Genomic DNA, 24,037 nt, shown 5'->3' with positions numbered 1-24,037 from the left:
GTTGAGTTGACTCCGAAAGCCGCATTAACAGATTATGAGGAGATTTTAATTTAAGCACCCACCACTCCGCTGCCACGTGTTTCCTTGGTTCAGAGGAGGCGGAGGAGGAGGAGGGCCTCGGATACTGTGGAAAACATGTGCTGAGTATACAGCTACCCAAACAACTCTGTGAGGCTGAAACCCAAATTGAAAGATGCATAAAAGTTGAGGTCAAATGTTTGTTTTTGATCCTAACTAGTCACGGTGCAGTCTATATATCGACGACGTTCCACTTTGGGGATTGTTCCTGTGCCGTCGGATATTCCGCTGGATGTCCCTCTTTTCGGCCGGATGTCCGTCCCCTTCCTCTTTCTTTGTGTTGGCGTTCTTCTGCTACTTGGGCGGAGTGATTTGCTCGCAGCACCTGAGAAGCCCCATGGTGAGGAGCAGAGAGTTCGCCTGGAGTTAGCGCGAATCACTCCGCCCAAGTAGCAGAAGTAGCAGTGCTTCGCCTTCTGAGAATATAGTTCCCAGTATGTATACGGTTAGAAGATGGCTGTGTCTTATGCGACCTTGTTATTTGTACATGCTGTGACTATACAAATCACAACATGTAAATAGGAACATGTTGGCGTTATTTTGTCACTTATTGGGAGCAGTAGGCTAGTTGGAGCCAGTTACCTCCAGGATCTGTGCTAAACTAGGCTAGATGGAGCCAGTTACCTCCAGGATCTGTGCTAAGCTAGGCTAGATGGCGCCAGTTACCTCCAGGATCTGGGCTAAGCTAGACTAGATGGAGCCAGTTACCTCCAGGATCTGTGCTAAACTAGGCTAGATGGAGCCAGTTACCTCCAGGATCTGTGCTAAGCTAGGCTAGATGGCGCCAGTTACCTCCAGGATCTGGGCTAAGCTAGGCTAGATGGAGCCAGTTACCTCCAGGATCTGGGCTAAGCTAGACTAGATGGAGCCGGTTACCTCCAGGATCTGTGCTAAGCTAGGCTAGATGGAGCCAGTTACCTCCAGGATCTGTGCTAAGCTAGGCTAGCGGTGGGTGCATCAGACAGAGTTACGACACGCACGGAGATGAGAAGGGTATGCATGGACTCATCTAACTCTGGGGGATACCGGGAATAAGACAAAGTCCCAATAAGTCAAGTAGAACTTCATTTGTCCCCAAAGAGCAATTGGTTTTGCAGCAGTGACCACACAAGATCAATACAAATACAACAATAAATAGCAAACATGTAAGAACAAAAAACTAAACAAATTTAAACAAATGTAAACTTTATTCCAATAAAAAAAAATGTAAAAGCAATGTTTATCATGCGTGGTTGTGGTCAAGCTGTTATGACCTTATCCTATTTAAGTTTACTGCTCATTGATATGATTTAGTTTATTGGGTTGCGATGGAGGTTGGATAGTGACCCAAACCAGGCTGATATATTGAAGGTTATTACTGATTTCAAGAGGCTCTGCTGACACTTAGAAAAATATAGTTTTTAATGTTTGGTTGTTGCATTTTTTAGAATTCTTTTTTTAAAGATTATTTTTGGGGCATTTTAGGCCTTTATTGACAGGACAGCTGAAAAAATGAAAGGGGAGAGAGAAGGGGAATGACATGCAGCAAAGGAGTACTTCGTCGAGGAGTACACCTCTATACAGTATATAGGCGCCCGCTCTACCAACTGATCTATCCGGGCACCCAGGTTGTTTTTTGTGTCATTTTCTGTATCGCGTCAGTTGATCATGGCACACATCAGCAGTTAGGGTAAGGTCAGCTGCAGCGGCAATATGCCTCCAACACGTCATTTCTTCTCATGCTCCCCCTGTTTCTGTTCCTCTGTCTTCCGCCAGCTGAAGAATAAGTTCATGAAGAAGATTCCTCGTGATGCCGAAGCTTCCAATGTCCTGGTCGGCGAGGTGGATTTTCTGGACAAACCCTTCGTCTCGTTTGTACGTTTGGCTCAGGCCACCACTCTGGGAGGCCTCACCGAAGTCCCCGTACCGACAAGGTGGGTGTCTCTTATTCATTTCAATTCAACTCAAATAACTCTATTTGTTCTCAAGGGGCAATTCAAAGGCACAAATGGTAGCACATAAAAGGACAGTTCACAGACAAGGTACAAATATGAATAAATATATAAATAAATACATGTGCGTTCTATAGTGTTAATCTAGTAAAAGTAAAATAGGTCTCCTCTTTTATCTCTCTCCATAGAGTATGTGTTTTGCATTTATAAGCCTCTCATCCTTCTGTTCTGACAGGTTTCTCTTCATCTTGCTGGGTCCTCATGGCAAAACCAAGTCCTACAATGAGATCGGCAGAGCTATTGCTACGCTCATGGTGGACGATGTAAGTGAATGGCAGTGGTGGAAGAAGTATTCAGATCATTTACTTAAAGGGTAACTACTGTTTTTTTCAACCTGGAAACCCTATGTTCCTATGTTTTTGTGTCTAAGTGACTGATGGGAACAACAATCTTTGACATTGGTCCAGTATTAAGCGAGATCGCTGCAGTCGGCAGCAACGAAACAAGCTACGATGAAAGTTAATAGGGCAATTGTCCTCGTTTTGCCACTGACAGGCTCAGATTATTATTCTAAGTGTCTGACAACATTATGGAAAGGATTTCTAAGGAGGTCGAACTTTCTGTTAAAGAGTAAGATCCTTTTTTTAAACATAAGAAATTTAATTTTAAAATTGCGTTCGCTAAACCCACCAGACTCCATGCAAATAGTAAGTAGTAATTTTAGCATCGTAAAGTACACTTCATTCAGAGTCGGCAGAAGCAAAATACAACTATGAAAAGCTGTTTTGGGTCGTCTTTCCACTATTCCAACCATCACAACTCTAGTTTTGGTTGAAATAAACACATAGTTTACTGATTTACATGTGTAAATATGTTGGCTCTATACACACTAAAAGTGTTGCTTTTTTTAAATGGAGTCTGGTGGGTTTAACGCTAGCGACTTCAGAGCTGTTTCTGGTTAAACAGAAAGGTCTCAAAGAGGTTTTAAAGGTCAATCTCTGAAGGGATCCTTTCCATAATGTTGTCAAACACTTAGAATATTAATCTGAGCCTGAGCACTTTTGTGAAGCTGCACATTGTAGCTTGTTTCTCCGCTGCCGACTGCAGCGATCTCGCTTAATAGTGGACCAATGTCAAAGGTTGTTGTTCCCATCAGTCACTTAGACACAAAAACATAGGGTCCAGGTTCAAAAGAACAGTAGTTACCCTTTTAGTAAAAAGTACTAATACCACGCTGTGAAAATACTCTGTTACAAGTAGAAGTCCTGCATTGAAAATGTTACTTAAGTAAAAGTCTGTAAGTATCATAAGGAACATGTACTTAAAGTATTAAAAGTAAAAGTACTCAATGCAGAAAAATCCTTACATTAGAAACTGGAAACAATCTACTTGTAGGCCGTTATATTGTTGGTTAGTTTCATTTAGAATAAAACATCAGATTTTATAAACTACATGTGTGCTGTGTGCAGGAATCTTAATGTGTAAAGTAACTAGTAACTAAAGCTGTAACAGATGAATGTAGTGGAGTAAAAAGTACAATATTTCTCTCTGAAATGTAGCGGAGTAGAAGTAGAAAGTGGCATCAAGAGAAAAAACTCAAGTAAAGTACAAGTACCTCAACATTTGGACACAAGTACAGTACTGGAGTAAATGTACTTAGTTACATTCCACCACTGGTGACTGGAACTGTCCCACCTCCAATATACACGTTCAATTTGATTTGATTTCATTATTTTCCCCGTCAGCTGTTTAGTGATGTCGCCTACAAAGCCCGGGACCGTGAAGACCTGATCGCGGGTGTTGATGAGTTTCTGGATGAGGTGATTGTCCTCCCTCCAGGAGAATGGGACCCAAAAATACGCATCGAACCTCCCAAGAAGGTTCCATCGGCAGAAATGAGGCATGTACATTTATCACTTAATCATATCAAAAAGCCTACTCCTACTCAAAAAGCGATATTACAAAATTTCATTTCAGACTTTTATGTACTATTTTTATCATATAGTAACACTACTTTGTGAACCTAAAGACTTTGGTTAACTCATTTCAGGCACCTAAACAATTGGTACAACACATCATAAGTTAAGGTTTGTTTTCAAAAGAGATTTGAAGAATTTCAATAAGCCAACATCGACGTTTCAGCTTTAGCGCCAAATTATCTCTTCACACTTCTGGGACGCTCTGGGACAGATTTGGGTCTCACTATACAGAAAGCTGTTCACACTTTGATACCTATCTTTTTATTTTTTTTTAAATACAGCCACTTTAATGTCCACGTCTCCAGATTACTTCTTGACAAATGCCTTTAAATGAGCCCTGCCCCGGTTCTGTCTCCATGTTTACCGCAGGAAGTCAGTGCTGAACCTGAACGAGCTGGGTCAAATGAACGGCTCGGCCGGCGGCACAGCCGGAGGAGAAGACACGGAGTTTCCAGCTCCACATGAGCTTGGAGAGGAGCTGCAATTCACAGGGAGGTATGAGAGCACTGGGTCCAGCTAGGGTTCTAGCCTGGTTGACACCAGACCCTTCTCAGTTGTAACTGAGAGTGGGTCTGGTGAAGGTTCATTCACAGTTCATTTCCAAAGGGGCGTCACCAACGGACGCCGCTCAAATGCCTCTGGGCATAATTGATTAGTCCTTCAACCAATCAGACCAACGATCCAGGTGATGTAGCAGTGACAGCGGCATCAACGGGTTTGGTGACCATCATGTTGAATGTAAACAAAAAGCTGCTCGCCGTCGCTACGCTATCATCATCGTGTGAAGCCCGCCTCAACAGTTGTGATTGGTGCCTCGATTTGGAAAAATAGGAAATGGGCTTGAATGGGCTCTTGGCCAGACTGACTTGCAGAGCAAATCTCAAATTTGCCGGAAGTTCGTCAGGGTTTTCCCAGGCTAGCTTCATCCGGGTTCTGTCATCGTAGCGATGTTCCTTAGGCTACATTTACATCGCTACGTTTTGGTTTTTAAGCCGCGTTTTGAGCCAAAAGCGATCTCCGTGCACATGAATGTTTTCAGCTCCAGTAGAGGAAAGGTACGAAAGCACCAGTTTTGTAGTACTCAAGATCCGTCTTGGTCTCAAGACCCCTTTTTGAAGTTCTCGTCTAGAAATCGACCACATTTTTACTCAATCTTGTCTCGGTCTCGGATGAAGAGGACTCACAACTGCAGGGATATCACTTAATTGCCTGTGCGTTGTCTAATTTTATGTGTTAACATCATTACATTGTTTGGATGTTAAGCTTCCTGCTTCAAATGCAACAATTACTTGACTCATTTCTAATTTGAAATGTGTTACTGTTAACCCCCTCTCCACGCCCCCACCTTAACACGCACTAGTCTGGTCTTGACTCAGTCTCAACCCCTCAAGGCCTGGGGTCTTGCACCCGGTGCAGCGCAAAGCCTGTCGCAAGTGTCTTTGCTGGTTTAAGACCGACCCAGTTGTCAATTTCCCGTCTAGCGCCCACGTTGTCGTTTAAATAGCAAATGCACCTGCGCCCATCTTTGCGCCCATGGGCGTGCTGGTCTTACAGGGAGGTGTGTTCAGGTGCATTCTGGGCGTATTGATATCTTGAGGCAGCGGGAAGTGATCGCGCCATTGACCAACAAAAACCTGGTCTAAAGTCAATAACGCAGCATTTCATTGCAAATTAGTAAAATGTGTCTAGGCTTATGCACAGCGTGCACAGTATGCTTGTTACACATACAGAGACACGCAGCAGCACACACACACACACACACACACACACACACACACACACATGCAGAAGATTCAGAGAGCTCAGTCTGTAGGGAGTTGGGTTGGGAACCGGAAGATCGCCGGTTCAAGTCCCCATACAGACTGAAATACGAAGGTGGGCTGGTAACTGCAGAGGTACAAGTTCACCATCATCTGGGTTCTGTCATCGTAACGATACTCCTTACTTAATCTTGCTCTTCCAACTACTGCCCTCTGGAAAGAGAGTTAAAAGTCTCAGGGGTAAAACATCCTGCTTTTGCGACAGTACTTACCCCGCCACTATTAGGCTCCTTAATGCTCAGGCACGTTGCAGAGTAAACCTGGACTAAATGCACCTTATTCAAATGCACTTTATACACTGCATAAGACACTTTATGGGAAGTTGCAATAGCACAAGGTCTTTACAGCTTTTTACTGGTTTGAATGATTGTCTTTTATGTACTGTATGTTCCTGTGAATGTATTGCCTTTTTGAACCTGATTGGCACCAAGACAAATTCCAATCAACTATGTTGATATGGCAGTAAAGTCTTGAACTTGAACTTGAACTTCTGATAGGTTTGCAGGCGGATTATGGCTGGACATCAAGCGGAAGGCCCCATGGATTTGTAGTGACATCTACGACGGCTTCCATATCCAGTCCATCTCCGCCGTGGTCTTCATCTACCTAGGCTGCATCACCAATGCCATCACCTTCGGAGGACTGCTAGGGGACGCTACTGACAACTACCAGGTCTTCATAAAGGCTGCAACTAACCATTGTTTCCATTGTTGATTATAACTGACAGAAATTGGACATCCCCTCACAAGTTAATTGACGTCTTTCTGTCTGTCTGTTTCTTCTCTTTTCAAAGGGAGTGATGGAGAGCTTCCTCGGCACTGCTTTAGCGGGGACTGTGTTTTGTGCTTTCAGTGGGCAACCTCTCATCATCCTCAGTTCAACTGGACCCATTCTCATCTTTGAGAAACTGCTTTATGAATTCAGCAAGTAAGCAAAAGCACACAGATGTGTATGGTACTGGGTATGGGTTGGGGGGATGTCCGTTACCTTTGCAGCGCTGTGGAGGAAGGTCTGGCAATTTGAGACTACTTTAAACGTAAAACTGTTATTGTGAAAACGTGTCCCCATATAAAAGAAATAAAATAATTTTGTAACAAATAAAATAATTAAGTTGCGGTCGTTGCAGTTGAGTTTAAGTTTAGCCACAAAAAACACTAGTTAAGATCAGAAAAAACATTGTGGTTTGGGTTAAAACACACACTAAGTAGTACTTAGAGGACCTGTTTCCTGGGTGAAAGTCTTGTGTGTGTTCCCTGCTTGGTATTGACTCGATCTCACCTTGCCTTGGTCTTGGTCTTGACTTGGTCTTGGTCTTGACTCTTTCTCGCCCTGCCTTGGTCTTGGTCTTGACTTGGTCTCGCCCTACCTTGGTCTTGGTCTTGACTTGGTCTTGCCATGCCTTGGTCTTGAATTGGTCTCACCCTGCTTTGGTCTTGGTCTTGGTCTTGACTTGGTCTCAACCTGCCTTGGTCTTGGTCTTGGTCTTGACTTGGTCTTGCCCTGCCTTGGTCTTGGTCTTGGTCTTGACTTGGTCTTGCCCTGCCTTGGTCTTGATCTTGACTTGGTCTCGCTCTGCCTTGGTCTTGGTCTTGACTTGGTCTTGCCCTGCCTTGGTCTTGATCTTGACTTGGTCTCGCCCTGCCTTGGTCTTGGTCTTGACTTGGTCTTGCCCTGCCTTGGTCTTGGTCTTGGTCTTGACTTGGTCTTGCCCTGCCTTGGTCTTGGTCTTGGTCTTGGTCTTGACTTGGTCTTGACTTGGTGTCGCCCTGCCTTGGTCTTGGTCTTGACTTGGTCTTGCCCTGCCTTGCTATTGGTCTTGACTCGGTCTCAACCCCTCAAAGTCTCAGTCTTGTCTTGGTCTTGATGCACTCTGGTCTTGGTGATAACTTGATCTTGGTCTAGGTGGTCTCGACTACAACACTGTTATTTTACAAACAGCAACTAAAATATGATTTGAGAATTTCATTCCTGAGCTCCTTCAGACATGTCAATTAAAAACAAACTTTCTTTTGAATAAAAGGTTCAAAATAAAGGTTAATCTTAAGGATGACGATATGCATTGGTATTTTCACTTCGTATCGATAATATAGGATTATTGAGGATATAATCTTTATTGTTACTATGATTGTTCATCATTAGCCAGACCCACATCAAGATGTTGGGTCTGGGAACTCACCATTGGCAGGGCTCAATCTGAGGGGCGGGATAAACAGTTGATTTTCAAATTCCCTCTGCACGCAATAGGATAGCGCTACAATCAACCAGAGCAACGCTAGTTGATAGATTAAACTTTTGCCGTATCCGGTCTGCAAAACTCCAAACACATCTTCCTTTTTTAAGAATGACTTCAGTGCCGTTCTTTGTTCTTTTCTCAAAGAAAAGCTTAAATCCAAGTCTTCCAGAGTCGCGGTCAAAGCCGATTCCAAAGACCGCTGTTCGCCATCAGCAGCAGCCATCTTCTTTGTTTTCAAGTAGCAGGATATTCACGCGGAGCCATCGCAACTCTGCCATCATTATGTTAAGCCCGCCCACTGACTCTATACACGATGTGATTGGCCTGACTAGAGTTTGGTTTTTCCAGTTCGCAAGCCAACAGAGTTGCTAGACGACCCTGGCTGCAAATTACATTTGCTGCCGCTAGGGTGGTCTAGATTTCTAGGCTAGTTCATCATACCAACTGCTATAATTATTATGAATCATATTTCTCTAGATCTGTAAATCAGTGTCTCTGTAACCCAACTGGCAGCGGCAGATGAGGTTTCTGCCTGATGAAAGGAAGTGTGGTCTAGACCCACTCTATTTGTAAAGTGTCCTGAGATAACTCCTGTTATGATTTGACATTAGAAATAAAATTGAATTGAAATGATATATCTCTCTCAACAGGAGCAATGGTATAGACTACATGGAGTTGCGTCTGTGGATCGGCATTCACTCGTGTCTCCAGTGTTTCCTGCTGGTAGTCACGGACGCCAGCTACATTATCAAGTACATGACGCGCTTCACAGAGGAGGGGTTCTCCAGCCTTATCTCCTTCATATTTATCTCTGATGCCATCAAGAAGATGGTAGGTAACATGTGAAGGGGACAAACGCCAGATTTTTAAAAGGACACTTACCACAAGATAACACCGGTTTGTTCTTCACAGGTAGGAGCCTTGAAATATTACCCAATCAACCGCGGCTTCAAGCCTGACTACATAACTTCCTACAAGTGTGAATGCATCGCGCCGGACCAGGGTGAGTCTGCAAACCCCTTTCTTTATTTTCTTTATGCGATTTAATTGCACCACCAAAATCTTTCTTCACATACTGGAATAACTGATTTGGTAAATGAAATATTTAGAGATGGAGCAGACAAATGTTAGCTACCATACTTAAAGGAATAGTTGAGATGTTTTGATGTTTGGGCAAGTAAATATAAGAGCCCACCGGCCCGTTCCTATCATAAATGATGTCATTGTTTTCTTGCTCCGTCGGAGAACGCTTGTTGAATGTACAATGTACATGTATTTATTTTTTAACCTTTATTTATCCAGGTAAGTTGATTGAGAACAACTTCTCGTTTGCAATGACGACCTGTCACATTCACCCAGTTCCACATTCATACCTGAAAGCTGCCCAGTACAACCACAGTCTGACCTGCTGGCCACTGAGCAGCTCCACTGGAGCGGTTGGAGGTTAAGGGCCTTGCTCAAGGGCACCTCAGTGGTGGTGATGAGGGAGGGAAAAGCGCTGCTCTTTCACTTTCCCCACCCAGATTTCTTTTTATCCTGTTGGTCTGGGGATTGAACCGGCGACCTCCCGGTCACACGCTCGCCCCATTTGAATGTGCCCTTGGCCAATCAAGAATTGAGTTGGTGCTTGATGCTTGATGTGGTTTTAACATTTTGGACTTTTTGTCTTATAAGGTTTTATTTACATTTTACATTTTTTTTTAGATGTTTTTCTTTTATTACTTTTTCTCAATGCTTTTTTAGATTTTTTTTTTCCTGGCTTTGGACATTTTTGGGGGGATTTTCCCCTCCGAAGGCTTTTTTTTTTAATGTTTTTTTTTCTGAGCTTGTTTTTTGTTATATAGGGGCCAGTAAAAATTGACTTCGGGCAAATAGAACTTTAACTTTAATAAACTTTAACGTTAAACCCTAATAGTCAGTGTGAAGATAAGAAAACGTCCTGCTGTGGACGGGGGCAGCAGCTAAACACATTTAGATCCCTAAAAACATCTCTATCAGTTTAAGTGGACGCTATATAGTATTTTCAGCGTTTCACCTTGCTGTCAGACAGCCCTTTACGACGGGGAACTGAAGCCGTTATCTCTGCTCTCTTCAAAGCCACCAGACTCCTTTGACAAGTCATTTTACCTCGCAGAACACGGGAGTAGCTGCTCTACCGCTGCCTCCATCGGTTAGTTAGTTATTGTTTGGCTTTGGTGTCTTAAAAAGTTAGTTCTGATTCACTAAAGTCACACAATAACAATAACACTAACAATATTAGTAATGTGTATCATCATCATCAACATATAATTCGGAAATGACTTGACCCTTGTAAGATATTAGCAGGGAAACATTAATTCTGTGTGTTTATTTAGGGAGATACTTTGAATAAGATGATTGATTAGATGCAATTATTTGGTCTTTACTCTGTGATGATTCGTGTGTCTTTTCTGCTTCTGCCTCGTTCTTTTCGGCTGCTGTCTGACAAAGTGAGTATGTTAACCCTGGTTGAGCATGTTTGAACATTTTAAGTAACTAGATTAGAGGAACGCTCACTGCCTGTAGGCTTGAAAGGTGGCTCTGAAAATGTAAAAACCGAGTCGTAAGATTTTGATTTGAATGCGGCTGTGATTGATGCACATATATAAAAAAAAGAGACTACAAAATAAATCCAGATATGTCTCATGTGAAACAACCAAAACAAACTACATTACGGGGAATATTGTATGTTTTCAGGGCTTGGAAGACTTCCTCCTTCACAGATGATAGCATGAGTACTATTAGTATTTGAGATTCAACATTGGAATTCATTGTAACAGTTTTCAACTTAAACCTTCACAATTGAGCCACTACAGACTATACAGAGACGTGTTTCCAGCCTGCAGGGAGTATTTTATACACAGATACAGATGTTGTCTTTAATTTAACTCTGGTTGACTCATATCAAACACTACTCTGGGTTTTACCTGTCATGTTACCCATCATTCATTTGGATTTCTCTGTTTCCCCCTTGTGTTTCTGTTCCTCAGCATCTGTGTTCGGCTTCAATGTTTCAGCTCCACTCGCAGATGATAACATGACTCTGCTGGTAAGTGATAAACAGCAGAAAACATCTTTTCTTTCCCTCTTTCTGAAGGTAACGGCCAAAGTAACTGAGTTGCATCACCAGTTGTTTGTGGTTTTAAACTGTACGTGTTGGGATCTCACCAAGCAAATGGCGCTCAAGTTTTCATGCCTAACCGGCCGAAAAATTCTCTGAGTCACGCATATTTGGTCCTACGTTTAGGAGTAGGACCAAAAGTATTTTATCAGATTTCTTGCTTTAGGAAAATGACTCTGATATTTGAAAGAGCATCAAATTCTTTATTAGGAATAAGCCCTTAAGATGTAGCGTCTCGTCGTCACGGGGCTCCTTAGCGACATAAATATAGAATACAATCACAATTAGACACACAGCAGTTAAAGGTGCAGTAGGTAAGACTTATAAAACTACCTTTCTGTCATATTTGCTGAAACTGACCCTATGTTCCAGTAGAACTACATGAAGCAGGTAATAAAAAAATAAATAATTCCAGCTCCTCTGGCTCCACCTACAGCCTGTAGTGAGCAAAAATCTACCGCTCCCTGTTCAGATGCACCAATCAGGGCCAGGGGGGCGGTGTCTAACTGTTCAGATGCACCAATCAGGGCCAGGGGGGTGTTTAACTGTGTGTCAATCACTGCTCATGCACACGCATTCATTCTCCCTTGTGGGGGGAGGGGCTTAGGAGACCGTTTTGGGCTTTAGCAGAAAGGGGGGAGGGACTGAGAAGTTGTTGATGTTCAAATTTTTTGGCTAAGTCCTGGATCTTCACAATCCTACCTACAGCACCTTTAACAAAACAACAACAACCACAAACAACAAAGACAGAGAAAAAAAGAAAGAAAGAAAAAGCATCAGGATCAGGCGATCATATTCAAGTTCGAGGCAGAGCAAAAATGTAATTGGATATTAGTAATAACATTGGAAGTTGTGGTTAAAGTGTTAGTATGTTGTTGTAGAGGTGATATAGACAGGTACAGTTGGTTCTGTAATAAGAAGGGATCCTAACCTGTTCACAGCTGCCAGGAGATGGTGTTAAGGCAGAGATATTGGAAATGGCACTGAGCTTAATTGAAAGTTAGTTTTGACAAAAAAACTGAATGGTTTTTGTGAATGACTTTGTGCGGGTCGCTTAAGCCCAGTTCAGACCAAAGATTCGCGACAAGACAAGTTGAAACCTACAACTTCTTGCAACGAGCCGTTCTTCAGCATTCTGAAAGCTGCCAGTTCACACCAATGTAGTCTAGCTTTTCCAGACCCTCCTCCAAAGCGCGCTGGAGGAAGGTCCAGCTACTCCCCATAACATTCAGGGATGGAAGGAAAATGTGCTCTGGTTTATTGGCATTTCTTTAAACCAATCACAGTCGTCTTGGGCGGTGCTAAGCTCCGGAGAAAGGCTGCGGTGCCGCTGCAAAATAGTCTCAGGAAGGAACCTGTTTTGGTGGAACGTGTGTACGTTCAAAAGTAGTTTTAGTCGTGCAACAGAAAACTCAGATTGGACAGATAGTCTAGCTAGCTGTCTGGATTTACCCTGCAGAGATCTGAGGAGCAGTTAACCATAGTCCTCAGAAATCAGCCAGAGTTTATAATGCCAACACAAAGGAAGAGGAAGGTAACGGACATCCGGCCTAAATGAGTGAAATCCGGTGGATTTTCCGGCGGCAACGGAGCAATCCCGGAAGTGGAACGTCGAGGATATAGACTAACACCAATGAAACGAGACAGTGTATCATCGGCATGGCAATGACAATATGTACTTTTCTAAGGAAGTTACCGTTCTAACCTCCAACTTTTCATTTTTTTGTGTAGCTGAATTCATCATTTGTTGTGTCTAAATAAGAATCTGGATAACCTTGATGTGATACTGAGATGCTTGCTACAGTTGCTTTTCTACCGATGAATCAGCAAAAACATCATTTCATTTCTCTGATTCCCTGCTTCGTTCTAACGCCACTCCCTCTCTTCAGTCACTCTCTAGCACACTCCACCACATGCCTAGCTTGTGGGCGCTCGTTGAACTTCCGTCTAAAACTTTGCCATTTCCACCAGCTGACAGTTTATTATTATTCAGATTACGGATCATTTTATTTCTATAGTTTGTAGCTGACTTCACAAGCTGACTTCTCTGTTGGCTGTTGAAACCAGCCTCTGAAAACTTGACCGTGGGGAACGTTCAATCTCAAAAACGTTTTGCTATGGTTTCCGTGGTGAAGGACATGTTTCCTCGGAACGTGGTGAAACGGCGTGCAACGGCTTTGAGGTATGTTTTCTCCCGTTTGTGTGTCTCTTGTTTATTGGCTGTGTCACAGGTGATACCCAATCAGCAGAGACGTGTATGGAAACTCGTGGTAATAAAAAGGATGAGCGCTTGCGCAAACAACGAAAGTCAGGGCTGAACGTGGCCCAGCTGAGTCGCAGCGATGCCGTCAGCGGGCTTAAAGGCAGATTTTGACTTCTGCGTTAAATCAACGTCGTGGGTACGTATGTAGGTATGTGGAGACACCGACCCTACGCCGCAGCCTGAGGTGCATCTCTCAAAAAATGCAACTACACGTCACAGCGATGCACGTCGCTCGGCCGTGGCTTGGTAGCGTTGCATTTCCCCAGATTCATTTCCTTGTTCCCCTTCTCCATAAACAACATGAAATCAAGGAGAGGGTTGATTATCTTCGTAGCGAGTAGCGACTCTAGAGTCATAGTGAGAGAAACAAAGTGTCTCCCCTGTGCTTTCTGACCACGGTGGGTAGGGCTGGGCAATATATCGATATTATATCGATATCGTGATATGAGACTAGATATCGTCTTAGATTTTGGATATGGTAATATCGTAATATGGCATAAGTGGTTCTCTCATTGTGTAAATATTTTGTGAAAGCACCAATAGTCAACACTACAATATCGTTGCGGGATCGATATCGAGGTATTTGGTCAAAAATATCGTGATATTTGATTTTCTCCATATCGTCCAGCCCTAATGGTGGGAAATCTGTAGCAGGAAAAGTTAACCCTTTCCTTGATTTCATGTTGTTTATGGAGAAGGAGAACCAGGAAATTATTTGGTGGAAATCCAACGCTACCAAGCCAAGGCCGAGCGACGGGCGTCACCACGATGTGTAGTTACATGAGAGGTGCAGGTCAGGCTACGGCGTGGGGTCGATATCTCCACGTTCCTACGTACCCACGGTGTAGATTTAACGCAGAAGCATAAATCGGCCTTTAGTCGAGCTAAGACAGGCTGCTTCAGACCGCTGCAACTTTTCCTGCAACGTTCTGAAGCGGTTTTGTCTCGTCGCTCGTCTCGTTGGTCTGAACTGGGCTTTACAGAGCTCTGTGGCTCCCTCCTCCATGCCCTGTATTGTTTTTTCTTCTGTTATCGCTTGTCTTTTTCTCTTCCGTGTCCATTTTTTTCTCCCCTCCTGAACCTCGGCCCTTCCCGACCTCCCCTGTCTTCATCTCCCCATCCCACCCTGTTGCCCCTCTCCTCCCACATTCCTCCTCCCCCTTTTGTCCCGTCTTTGTAGTTTAACTTGACAGACATGGACTGGAGTCAGCTGAGTAAGAAAGAGTGCGTGAATTATGGCGGCACGCTGGTGGGGAACTCCTGTAAGTATGTGCCCGACTTGGCCCTCATGTCCTTCATCCTCTTTTTCGGGACCTACTCCATGACCGTGTCTCTCAAGAAGTTCAAGTTCAGCCGCTACTTCCCGACAACGGTAAGGACAGACCTCACACAAGACCTCAGCTGTTTTCCCAGAATTGCTTTAATACTATCATCAGCTCCCTGCAAGTCAAACTGCATGTGAAATATTAGATTATTGTAATATGGGCGATAGTTGAAGCATGAAACCAGTCCAACTTAAAGGATAAGGCTGGCCAAATTCTTTATTTTTCTTATTGTTGAAAAAAGAAAAAAAAACAGCTGTGAAAAACAACATATTTATCAGCTTTCTCCTGTATAAACTTGTAGTATAAACTTCTATCGCAACACAGAAATGTACAGTTAAACAGAAGGAAACGTAACGTACTTTGCTCACAATAACCAAAGATTCTCTATAACTAAAGATGGTATGAAACGGTCCACACTTCCTGTCTCCTAAAGGGGCGTGGCCTCGTTTGAAAGTGCAGTGAACGTTGTGTGGATGCATGAAAAGTTATATTTGTATAATTTATTATTGTTTTCTTCTGCTAACATTAGATATTTACACATCTAAAAGCCATATTTACCATCACGGAGATTAGTTTTGTTACAGCGTTTTTTGTAAGCGAATGTTAGCTGACGTTAGTCTTCTCCGTGTTTCCAGATCTCGCGAGAGTTTGTTCCTGAGACCGAAACAGGTCTCAAACAAAGTTAATTTTCTCCTGATGTGTCCATCTGAAAAATGCCATTCTAGTGTCAGAATGTTCTGGAGATATGTGGCTATTGAAGAATGGCTCCCAATATTTTATTTTGGTGACTACAGGGCAAAAGAAGCGTTCATAATCTGTGTTCACGTTCACTTCTCCCGTTTGAATCAACACACTCAAGACCTGCCGCTAGTCTCCTTAAGAGGCGTGGCCGTGGACACAGAGACAGGAAGTTACACCGCCTTCCCACTGGCAGTTGAAATCAGCTCCGATACGGCTTTGAAACGACTGGAAGTCATTCATTTCCTATGGAGATTCACAGACCGCATGCGAATGGGTCCGAACCGGGTCCGAACGAGTGTGGTGTGAAAAAGATCGTGTCAGTTGGTCATCCTGATGCGTTAAAAAAATGTAACTCTTGCGAAAGGCTACGGACGGTTCCTAGCCGACAATTCCAGCGGAAGTTAGCGTTGCTATGGTACTGATAAACAAACCTGCTAATGCTAATTTGGTTAGCTAGCAACAGACATCGAACTATTGACATTATACCGCTATATCACATTTAACCGACGTGACATGTCAACGTCCTGGGCAACTTTTCTCCACGCAGCAGCCTTTCTGTTTATATCTGTATAAGAGAGGTCATAGAGAATCCTACATTCAGACACTTATCAGTTGTTCTAATCTCTCTGCCATTTTTGTGAGTCGCTTCCGAAGCTTTTCAACAGTGTAGTATGACGTCCGCTGGGGCTGACTTCAAATGCCAGTGGGAAGGCGGCGTTAGTCGTTAGTCGGGGCGTCATGCAATAAACCCTGTGGATGACGGTGCTGTTAGCAATGGAAAAACAGCTAAAATGACCCCCAACAAATCCCAATTCAGTTTCTTTCATTGGATTTGTTGATGATAAAAAGAATATGAAATATCACCAGCTTTATCCTTCAAAGCTGCTGAATATCTGCACCCAAATATCAGCAGCTTTAATTTGAACATACCCCGATTGCAGCCAGTTTCCTCCCTTCCTTCTCCTTATCCCCAGCCACCACCCTTAAACCTAGGAATTGTTCGGAAATTTTGGTTTCAAAGCCGTTCACCGTTTTCAATTTAACACACGCACGTTTTGGTTTCCGTAGCAGCCACCGTACTTCCAGGCGTTTGTTGTGTCGCAGCCATGGAGCACAGTAAGCACCGCTCTAAAGTGTGGCTTTATTTTATGTTGAAAACATCCGGTGAAAATTGTAAAACATCTATATTATTATTACTATAGTAGTCTATATTCACAACGTTCCACTTGATGGCTCTGGTGCCGCCGGAAATTCCGCCATATGCACCTCTTTACGCCCTGATAGTCAGTTTCCTTCCTCTTTCTTTGTGTTGGCGTTCTAACCTCTGGTGGATGTCTGAGGACTATGGTTAACTGGTCCTCAGATCTCTGCAGGGTAAATCCAGACAGCTAGCTAGACTATCTGTCCAATCTGAGTTTTCTGTTGCACGACTAAAACTACTTTTGAACGTCCACATGTTCCACCAAAACAAGTTCCTTCCCCGAGGCTAGTTTGCAGCGGCACCGTGGCTCCGTCCGCCCAAGACGATTGTGATTGGTTTAAAGAAATGCCAATAGACCAGAGCACGTTTTTCTCCCATCCCAGAATGGTGTGTGGACTCGCCAGACCCTCCTCCACAGCGCTGTGGAGGAAGGTCTGGCAATGCGAGTGCAATATCTGTGAAATAAGCATGTGGCCCCTTTTCAACTTCACCCTTTCAAATAATTGGACTGGAATCGGAAAGGAAGAATCGGAATTGAAATTTGAATTGTTAAAATCAAATTGATGCCCAACCATGAAACCTCCACATTTGTCCCAGAATATCCTCTCCCATGTTCTCCCCTCTGCTCTCCCTGAATGTGCTCCAGCTCCGTTCCCTCATCAGTGATTTCTCCGTCATCATTTCCATCCTGGTCTTCTGTGGGGTGGATCGCCTGATGGAGCTGGAGACCCCCAAACTGCACGTTCCCACTGAGATCAAGGTCCACTCTTCCCCTAAATACCTCTTTCCCAAACTTTTTAGATGCATTTCTTTCCCCAGAGAATGTGGTTTTTATTAGGGATGCACCGAATCCAGATTTTTGGGGTTCGGCCGAATACCGAATCCACTGGTTGAGATTCTGCCGAATCCGAAACCGAATACCGAATCCTCGTCCCATCCTCAGTCCATTAACACAGTAAACATATTCATGAAGTAAACAACGTCCACAGCAGTGTATTTTTCATTTTATTTTATTGTAGGTGGTAATGGTCGTCTGGTTAACACAAGTTTTTAGCAACGACTGTCCTTCCTTTGCTGTACCTGAAGTTGCTGCATTCTGGCTGCTGTCTGCAGATTCCTTCATGAACAACTCATATTCTTTCGGATGTTTCATACCAGATGTTGTAACAGCGGTGATGTTGTGTATTGTTTAGGGTCCTCGCCACCACGAGACTAATCGGCATTGCAAATTGAACATGCAGCTGGACTTGAATGGCCTTCTTTTGACTGAAAGTACTGCCAAACAACACTTTTTCTGCTCACCAGTTCCATTTCCACTTCCTCACAGCCTGCTGCATTGAACGCTCCACCTACGTAAACACCTTCCTGTAATCAACGGCGCCGTCAATACGTCGACCAGCGTAGCGCGTAGTGCAAGCGTAGGGTTCGGTTCGCTTGGAAAAAATCCTAAGGTTCGGCAGAAACCCAACCCCGTCAAAAAGCCCAATATTCAGCCGAATCTGAAGCCGAATCCTGGATTCGGTGCATCCCTGGTTTTTATTCCTTTCTAATCATTCGTTTGATTTTGTGTAAATGTATCAATGCAATGATTCTTTTACAGAGTATAAGTTCTCTTTCTTCCTGTCTTCATTTCCTCATGTACGCACCTTTCTCTTGTACTTTTGCACATACGTCTCCCCTCCTCGCAAACTACACCCCTCCCCCCCCCCCTCTCGTCCTCCCTCTGTCTTAGCTGAGGAAGCTAATCAGTGATTTTGCCATCTTCATGTCAATCATGTCCTTTGTGGGTCTGGATATGTTGATGGGGTTAGACACACCCAAACTAATCGTTCCAACTGAGGTCAAGGTATGATTTCTTCCTAAAATATTTATGGGAATATATTTGGATTCATAGCATATGACTACTCTTCTGCATGTGTAACTGTTTTCTTTCTGTGTGCATGCTGGTGGAAAGTATCTCAGTACATTTACTCAAGGACTGTACTGTAGTTTGAGGTTCTCGTTCTTTATCGGAGTATTTCCATTTTTTCCTGCTACTGTATACTTCTACTCCACTACGTTTCAGAGAGAAATATTGTACTTTTGTTTACTACATTTATGTGGGGAGCGTGCCTATGTTCCCACAGTCCTATGTTCCTACATTTGTAAGAATGATCCTACATTTACTTTTTCATAAATTTGTATCAGATTTTATCCCCCTTTCTCCCAATTTGGTAGCCAATTACACCCAACCTGTTATCCAGTAGCAATGGACTACAGATGGAATGTAACCCTAACCCTAACATAGGGCCTAATTTTAAGAAAAATCTTAGAAATGTGGGAACATATGGCTGTTGGACCATTGGGCCTAATTTTCAGTGAAAAATAATTCTTAGAAATGTGGGAACATAGGGCTGTTGGACCATTGGGCTGTGGGAACATAGGGCTGTTGGACCATAGGGCTGTGGGAACATAGGGCTGTTGGACCATTGGGCTGTGGGACCATAGGGCTGTGGGACCATTGGGCTGTGGGACCATTGGGCTGTGGGAACATAGGGCTGTGGGAACATAGGGCTGTGGAAACATAGGGCTGTGGGACCATTGGGCTGTGGGACCATTGGGCTGTGGGACCATTGGGCTGTGGGACCATTGGGCTGTGGGAACATAGGGCTGTGGGAACATAGGGCTGTGGAAACATAGGGCTGTGGGACCATTGGGCTGTGGGAACATAGGGCTGTGGGACCATTGGGCTGTGGGACCATTGGGCTGTGGGACCATTGGGCTGTGGGAACATAGGGCTGACCCCTTTATGGGATAGCTTGTTAACTTTTCAGATTAAGGCTTATATATATTTATAAAACAAAACACATTGTTAAAGGATAAACCAGTGGTTCCCAACTGTTTTATGCTTGTGACCTCTTACAATAGAATCAGTGTGTAGGTCTAGGTCTTCTTGTTGTGTTTCAGATGTCTATTCCACCGAATGTCCGAGACATTTTTGCTCTAGACTCCTCACATGGTTTAATTTCAATGAGTAGTTGGGGGTCAAGGCTCAAGGAATGCAGTAACCGTGAACACTAACCCTCCGTATTTCCTTCAAATGTCACGCTGAACACGTGTGATGTAAACTGGAGGCAGTGTTGCAAAACGTAATTGCCTAAGTCTGACAACACAGAAAAAAAACCACTCTTTGATACTGCCATATCTTACACCTTTCCACCACGTTTTATGAAAATATGGCCTGTAGCGTTTTCCATGATGCTGACACAAACAGACAAACCGAACCGAAAAAGATAACCTCCTTTGTGGATCATTCACGGGGCAGAACAAGTACTTTTACTTTGGTACTTTGAGTACATTTAGCTGATAATACTTTGTACTTTTACTTAACGATTTTGAAAAGAGGGCTTTAAGTTGTACTGGAGTATTTTTACATTGTTGTTTGGTACTTTTGTTCAGAATACCTCTTCCACCACTGCGTGCTAGTATGTTTTAGTTGCATTATTATCAATGTCGATGTGAAGCATTTGATTATTTAAGATGGATGTGTGCAGTCACCTATTTACCTGTACTATATATTTATTTTTCATTATTGTGTGTGTGTGTGTGTGTGTGTGTGTCTGTCTGTGTCTGTCTGTCTGTCTGTGTGTGTGTGTGTGTGTGTGTGTGTGTGTGTGTGTGTGTGTCTGTCTGTCTGTCTGTGTGTGTGTGTGTGTGTGTGTGTGTGTGTGTGTGTGTGTGTGTGTGTGTGTGTGTGTGTGTGTGTGTGTGTGTGTGTGTGTGTGTGTGTGTGTGTGTGTGTGTGTGTGTGTGTGTGTGTGTGTGTGTGTGTGTGTGTGTGTGTGTGTCTGTCTGTGTGTCTGTGTGTGTGTGTGTGTGTGTGTGTGTGTGTGTGTGTGTGTGTGTGTGTCTGTCTGTCTGTCTGTGTGTGTGTGTGTGTGTGTGTGTGTGTGTGTGTGTGTGTGTGTGTGTCTGTGTCTGTCTGTCTGTCTGTGTGCGTGTGCGTGTGAGATCAGCCCACACGTCCGGATCGCGGCTGGCTGGTGATGCCGTTTGGTAAGAACCCGTGGTGGTGGTATGTGGCCAGCTTCGTTCCCGCTCTCCTCGTCACCATCTTAATCTTCATGGACCAGCAGATCAGCGCTGTCATCGTCAACCGCAAAGAAAACAAACTGAAGGTAAATAAACCCCCATGTCACTAGGGCCACACAATTAATTGCAGTTGTATCGACATTGTAATATGGGTGGCAGGTAAACTCAGTTGGTAGAGCGTGCGCACATATTCAGAGGTTAATTTCCTCGACGCAGAAGGTCAAGGGTTGGAGTCCGACCTGTGACAGTTTCCTACATGGCTTCCCCCTCTCTCTCCCCGTTCATGTCTGAGCTGTCCTATCTGTTAAAGGCGGAAATGCAACATGGACTACTGCAATATCCAATTTATAGATTAAAAGATAGAAGTGTAAAACATGTACTTTATACATGTCTGAAAAAAATCGTAAACACATTTATCTCAAATTGTGATTTTTTTTGTATTCAAATTGCAGAAAGGTTGTGGCTACCACTTGGACCTGTTCTGGGTGGGGGTGCTGATGGCTGCGTGTTCCTTCATGGGTCTGCCCTGGTACGTAGCAGCTACTGTCATCTCCATCGCACACATCGACTCTCTGAAGATGGAGAGCGAGTCCAGCGCGCCTGGAGAGCAGCCACAGTTCCTCGGAGTCAGGTAACACAGCCTGACAGTGTGTGTGTGTGTGTGTGTGTGTGTGTGTGTGTGTGTGTGTGTGTGTGTGTGTGTGTTATGGTGAGTTATTTTAAGCCAAGAGAGGGAGGCTGTGAATCGGGAAGAGGATCGTGAGTTTGCAGTGTTTTTAGCAATTGTTGCCGCTATTCTAAGCCAATGAAGTGTGTTCAGTCGGGTGGAATAGGACGGCAAGGTAGTGGTATCTGGAGAGGACGGCGAGGTTGTCGGGTTTTTTAGCGGTTCCTACTGTAATTCTAAGCCGAAAAAGTGTGCCTGTCAGTTGGGTACAGAGCTCCGCGTTTATTTTATGACTGTCAATATAGCCAGCATCTAACGTTAGCTACTCTGCTGTCTAACACTGTTGGATGCTGCGGTCTCAGCCTGGCAACCAACGTGAACTTTGAGTCTGGGGAGGAGGGGGCGGGGGAGACGACTCTCTCCAGTATTTTGAATTTGTGCTGCAGTAACTATTTTAAACACTAGCTTTCAGTATTACATATTGGACCTTTAACTGCTCCTCAGATCTCTGCAGGGTAAATCCAGACAGCTAGCTAGACTATCTGTCCAATCTGAGTTTTCTGTTGCACGACTAAAACAACTTTTGAACGTACACATGTTCCACCAAAACAAGTTCCTTCCCCGAGGCTAGTTTGCAGCGGCACCTTCATTGTGAGCAATTTTCTCCTATCCTATAATGCTGTGTGAACTAGCCAGACTTTCCTCCACAGCGCTGTGGAGGAAGGTCTGGCAATGCGAAACTAATGTGAAAGTGCCTTAAAGCTGCATTCTATCTAATTTCCAGCAGGGGGCGACTCCACCGGCTCCAAAAAGAAGTCAGATTGTATAGAAGTCTATGATGTTCATTTTGTAAAGGATGGTCCCATTTATTTTAAAACAGACGATAAAGCAGGGGACGTTTTAGGACCTGTCAATCAGGACAGAGGCTTAGCGATGCTAACCATGCTAACTGTTGTTGTTGTCTGTGTTTTAATCTTACACTTTGACACTCTCACTGTGTGTTTTCATTACAGCAAAGTTCATTTGAACATTTTGGTCACCTGAAAATGATTTTCTTAACCCTCCTTTTGTCTTTGGGTTCCTACATCCGAAATTTGGGTTTCTTTCAAGTAAATTGCCCAAAAATAACAGGGATGGTTCCATACAACGCTCTTCGCAAGTAAAATTAAGGATCAGATCACTACTTTCATTGAATTTTGGGTGTTTTATTACAGTAATTGTATATTTGACAGTCTGTGATTAAACCCTCAATCGTAACTATTTGTCTAAATAATTCATAATTTCAGCTTTTTTTTAAAACAACTGCAAAACTAGTGGTAATAAGTTGATGTTAGTGGTGAATCCGATCCAAATCCGAAAAGAAAAGCGCAAAACAAAGCGACAAAAACCTCGAAAGAAACAAGTTGCATGGTCGACGGGAAGACAACACAAGGGTTAAGAGAAAAGTCTGCCTGGTTTTCAACCAGCTCTGTGTACTCCCGTACATGCTGACAAACGGCAGCAGTACCCGGAGGTCCACGCTTACCTGTCGCCGGAAAGTCTCCACTGGATGACTCGCATCAGAAGGGTTGAAAATCTACAACTATTCCCTCTTTTTTTTTTTTTTTTTTTTTTTTTTATTTTGTAGTTTATTTTGAACATGTAAAAAAAAAATATATATATATATATATATATGTACATACATACATATATATAATACAATTAAAATAACAGATACAGTGCTGCTCATGAGTATAGGAACCCATGCTAAAGTTGACTAAAAAGAGGAATAAAAAAAATCATCTTTTGGAAATTGATCTTAATGCCTTAATTGAAAAAATGAGGAAAAATCCAACCTTTAAGGACACCAATTTTGTTTGTGAATGAATAATGTATCCTAAATAAATAAATGTTCTTCCTTAAAATACAGGGGGCATAAGTAAGTACCCTCAACTCAACTCAACTGGCTCCTTTCGACGCAAAGGGGCAGCGGCTCTACTCCGAGCTCCTCACGGATAACTGAGCTTCTCACCCTATCTCTAAGGGAGACGCCAGCTACCCTCCTGAGGAAACCCATTTCGGCCGCTTGTACCCTGGATCTTGTTCTTTTGGTCATGACCCAGCCTTCATGACCATAGGTGAGGGTAGGAACAAAAACTGACCGGTAGATTGAGAGCTTTGCCTTCTGGCTCAGCTCTCTTTTCGTCACAACGGTGCGATAAATTGAATGTAATACCGCACCTGCTGTGCCGATTCTCCGACCAATCTCCCGCTCCATTGTCCCCTCACTCGCGAACAAGACCCCAAGGTACTTGAGCCAGTTGAGGTGGTTCGGACATCTGGTAAGGATGCCCCCTGGGCGCCTCCCTAGGGAGGTGTTCCAGGCACGTCCAGCTGGGAGGAGGCCTCGGGGGAGACCCAGGACTAGGTGGAGGGATTATATCTCTAACCTGGCCTGGGAACGCCTCGGGATCCCCCAGTCGGAGCTGGTTAATGTGGCCCGGGAAAGGGAAGTTTGGGGTCCCCTGCTGGAGCTGCTACCCCCGCGACCCGACCCCGGATAAGCGGATGAAGATGGATGGATGGATGGATAAGTAAGTACCCCCCTAT

General features: G+C 43.7%; 1 protein-coding gene across 1 annotated transcript in view; it reads left to right on the top strand.

The window, feature by feature from the left end:
• The window catches only part of slc4a5b (solute carrier family 4 member 5b), a 42,709-nt gene that overhangs the window by 10,550 nt on the left and 8,122 nt on the right, over window positions 1-24,037 (top strand). Inside the window, exons 6-19 of the mRNA XM_078271990.1 lie at window positions 1,834-1,991; window positions 2,245-2,332; window positions 3,755-3,909; window positions 4,358-4,483; window positions 6,306-6,480; window positions 6,602-6,735; window positions 8,692-8,872; window positions 8,954-9,044; window positions 11,050-11,108; window positions 14,624-14,815; window positions 17,357-17,470; window positions 18,443-18,556; window positions 20,706-20,867; window positions 21,234-21,412. Coding sequence (XP_078128116.1) covers window positions 1,834-1,991; window positions 2,245-2,332; window positions 3,755-3,909; window positions 4,358-4,483; window positions 6,306-6,480; window positions 6,602-6,735; window positions 8,692-8,872; window positions 8,954-9,044; window positions 11,050-11,108; window positions 14,624-14,815; window positions 17,357-17,470; window positions 18,443-18,556; window positions 20,706-20,867; window positions 21,234-21,412 — 1,928 coding nt within the window. The remainder of the gene's footprint in view (window positions 1-1,833; window positions 1,992-2,244; window positions 2,333-3,754; window positions 3,910-4,357; window positions 4,484-6,305; window positions 6,481-6,601; window positions 6,736-8,691; window positions 8,873-8,953; window positions 9,045-11,049; window positions 11,109-14,623; window positions 14,816-17,356; window positions 17,471-18,442; window positions 18,557-20,705; window positions 20,868-21,233; window positions 21,413-24,037) is intronic.

Source organism: Sander vitreus, chromosome 16 (genome assembly GCF_031162955.1).
Source record: "Sander vitreus isolate 19-12246 chromosome 16, sanVit1, whole genome shotgun sequence".
NCBI classification, from domain to species: Eukaryota; Metazoa; Chordata; class Actinopteri; order Perciformes; family Percidae; genus Sander; species Sander vitreus.
This window is presented reverse-complemented; position numbering and strand designations above follow the sequence as displayed.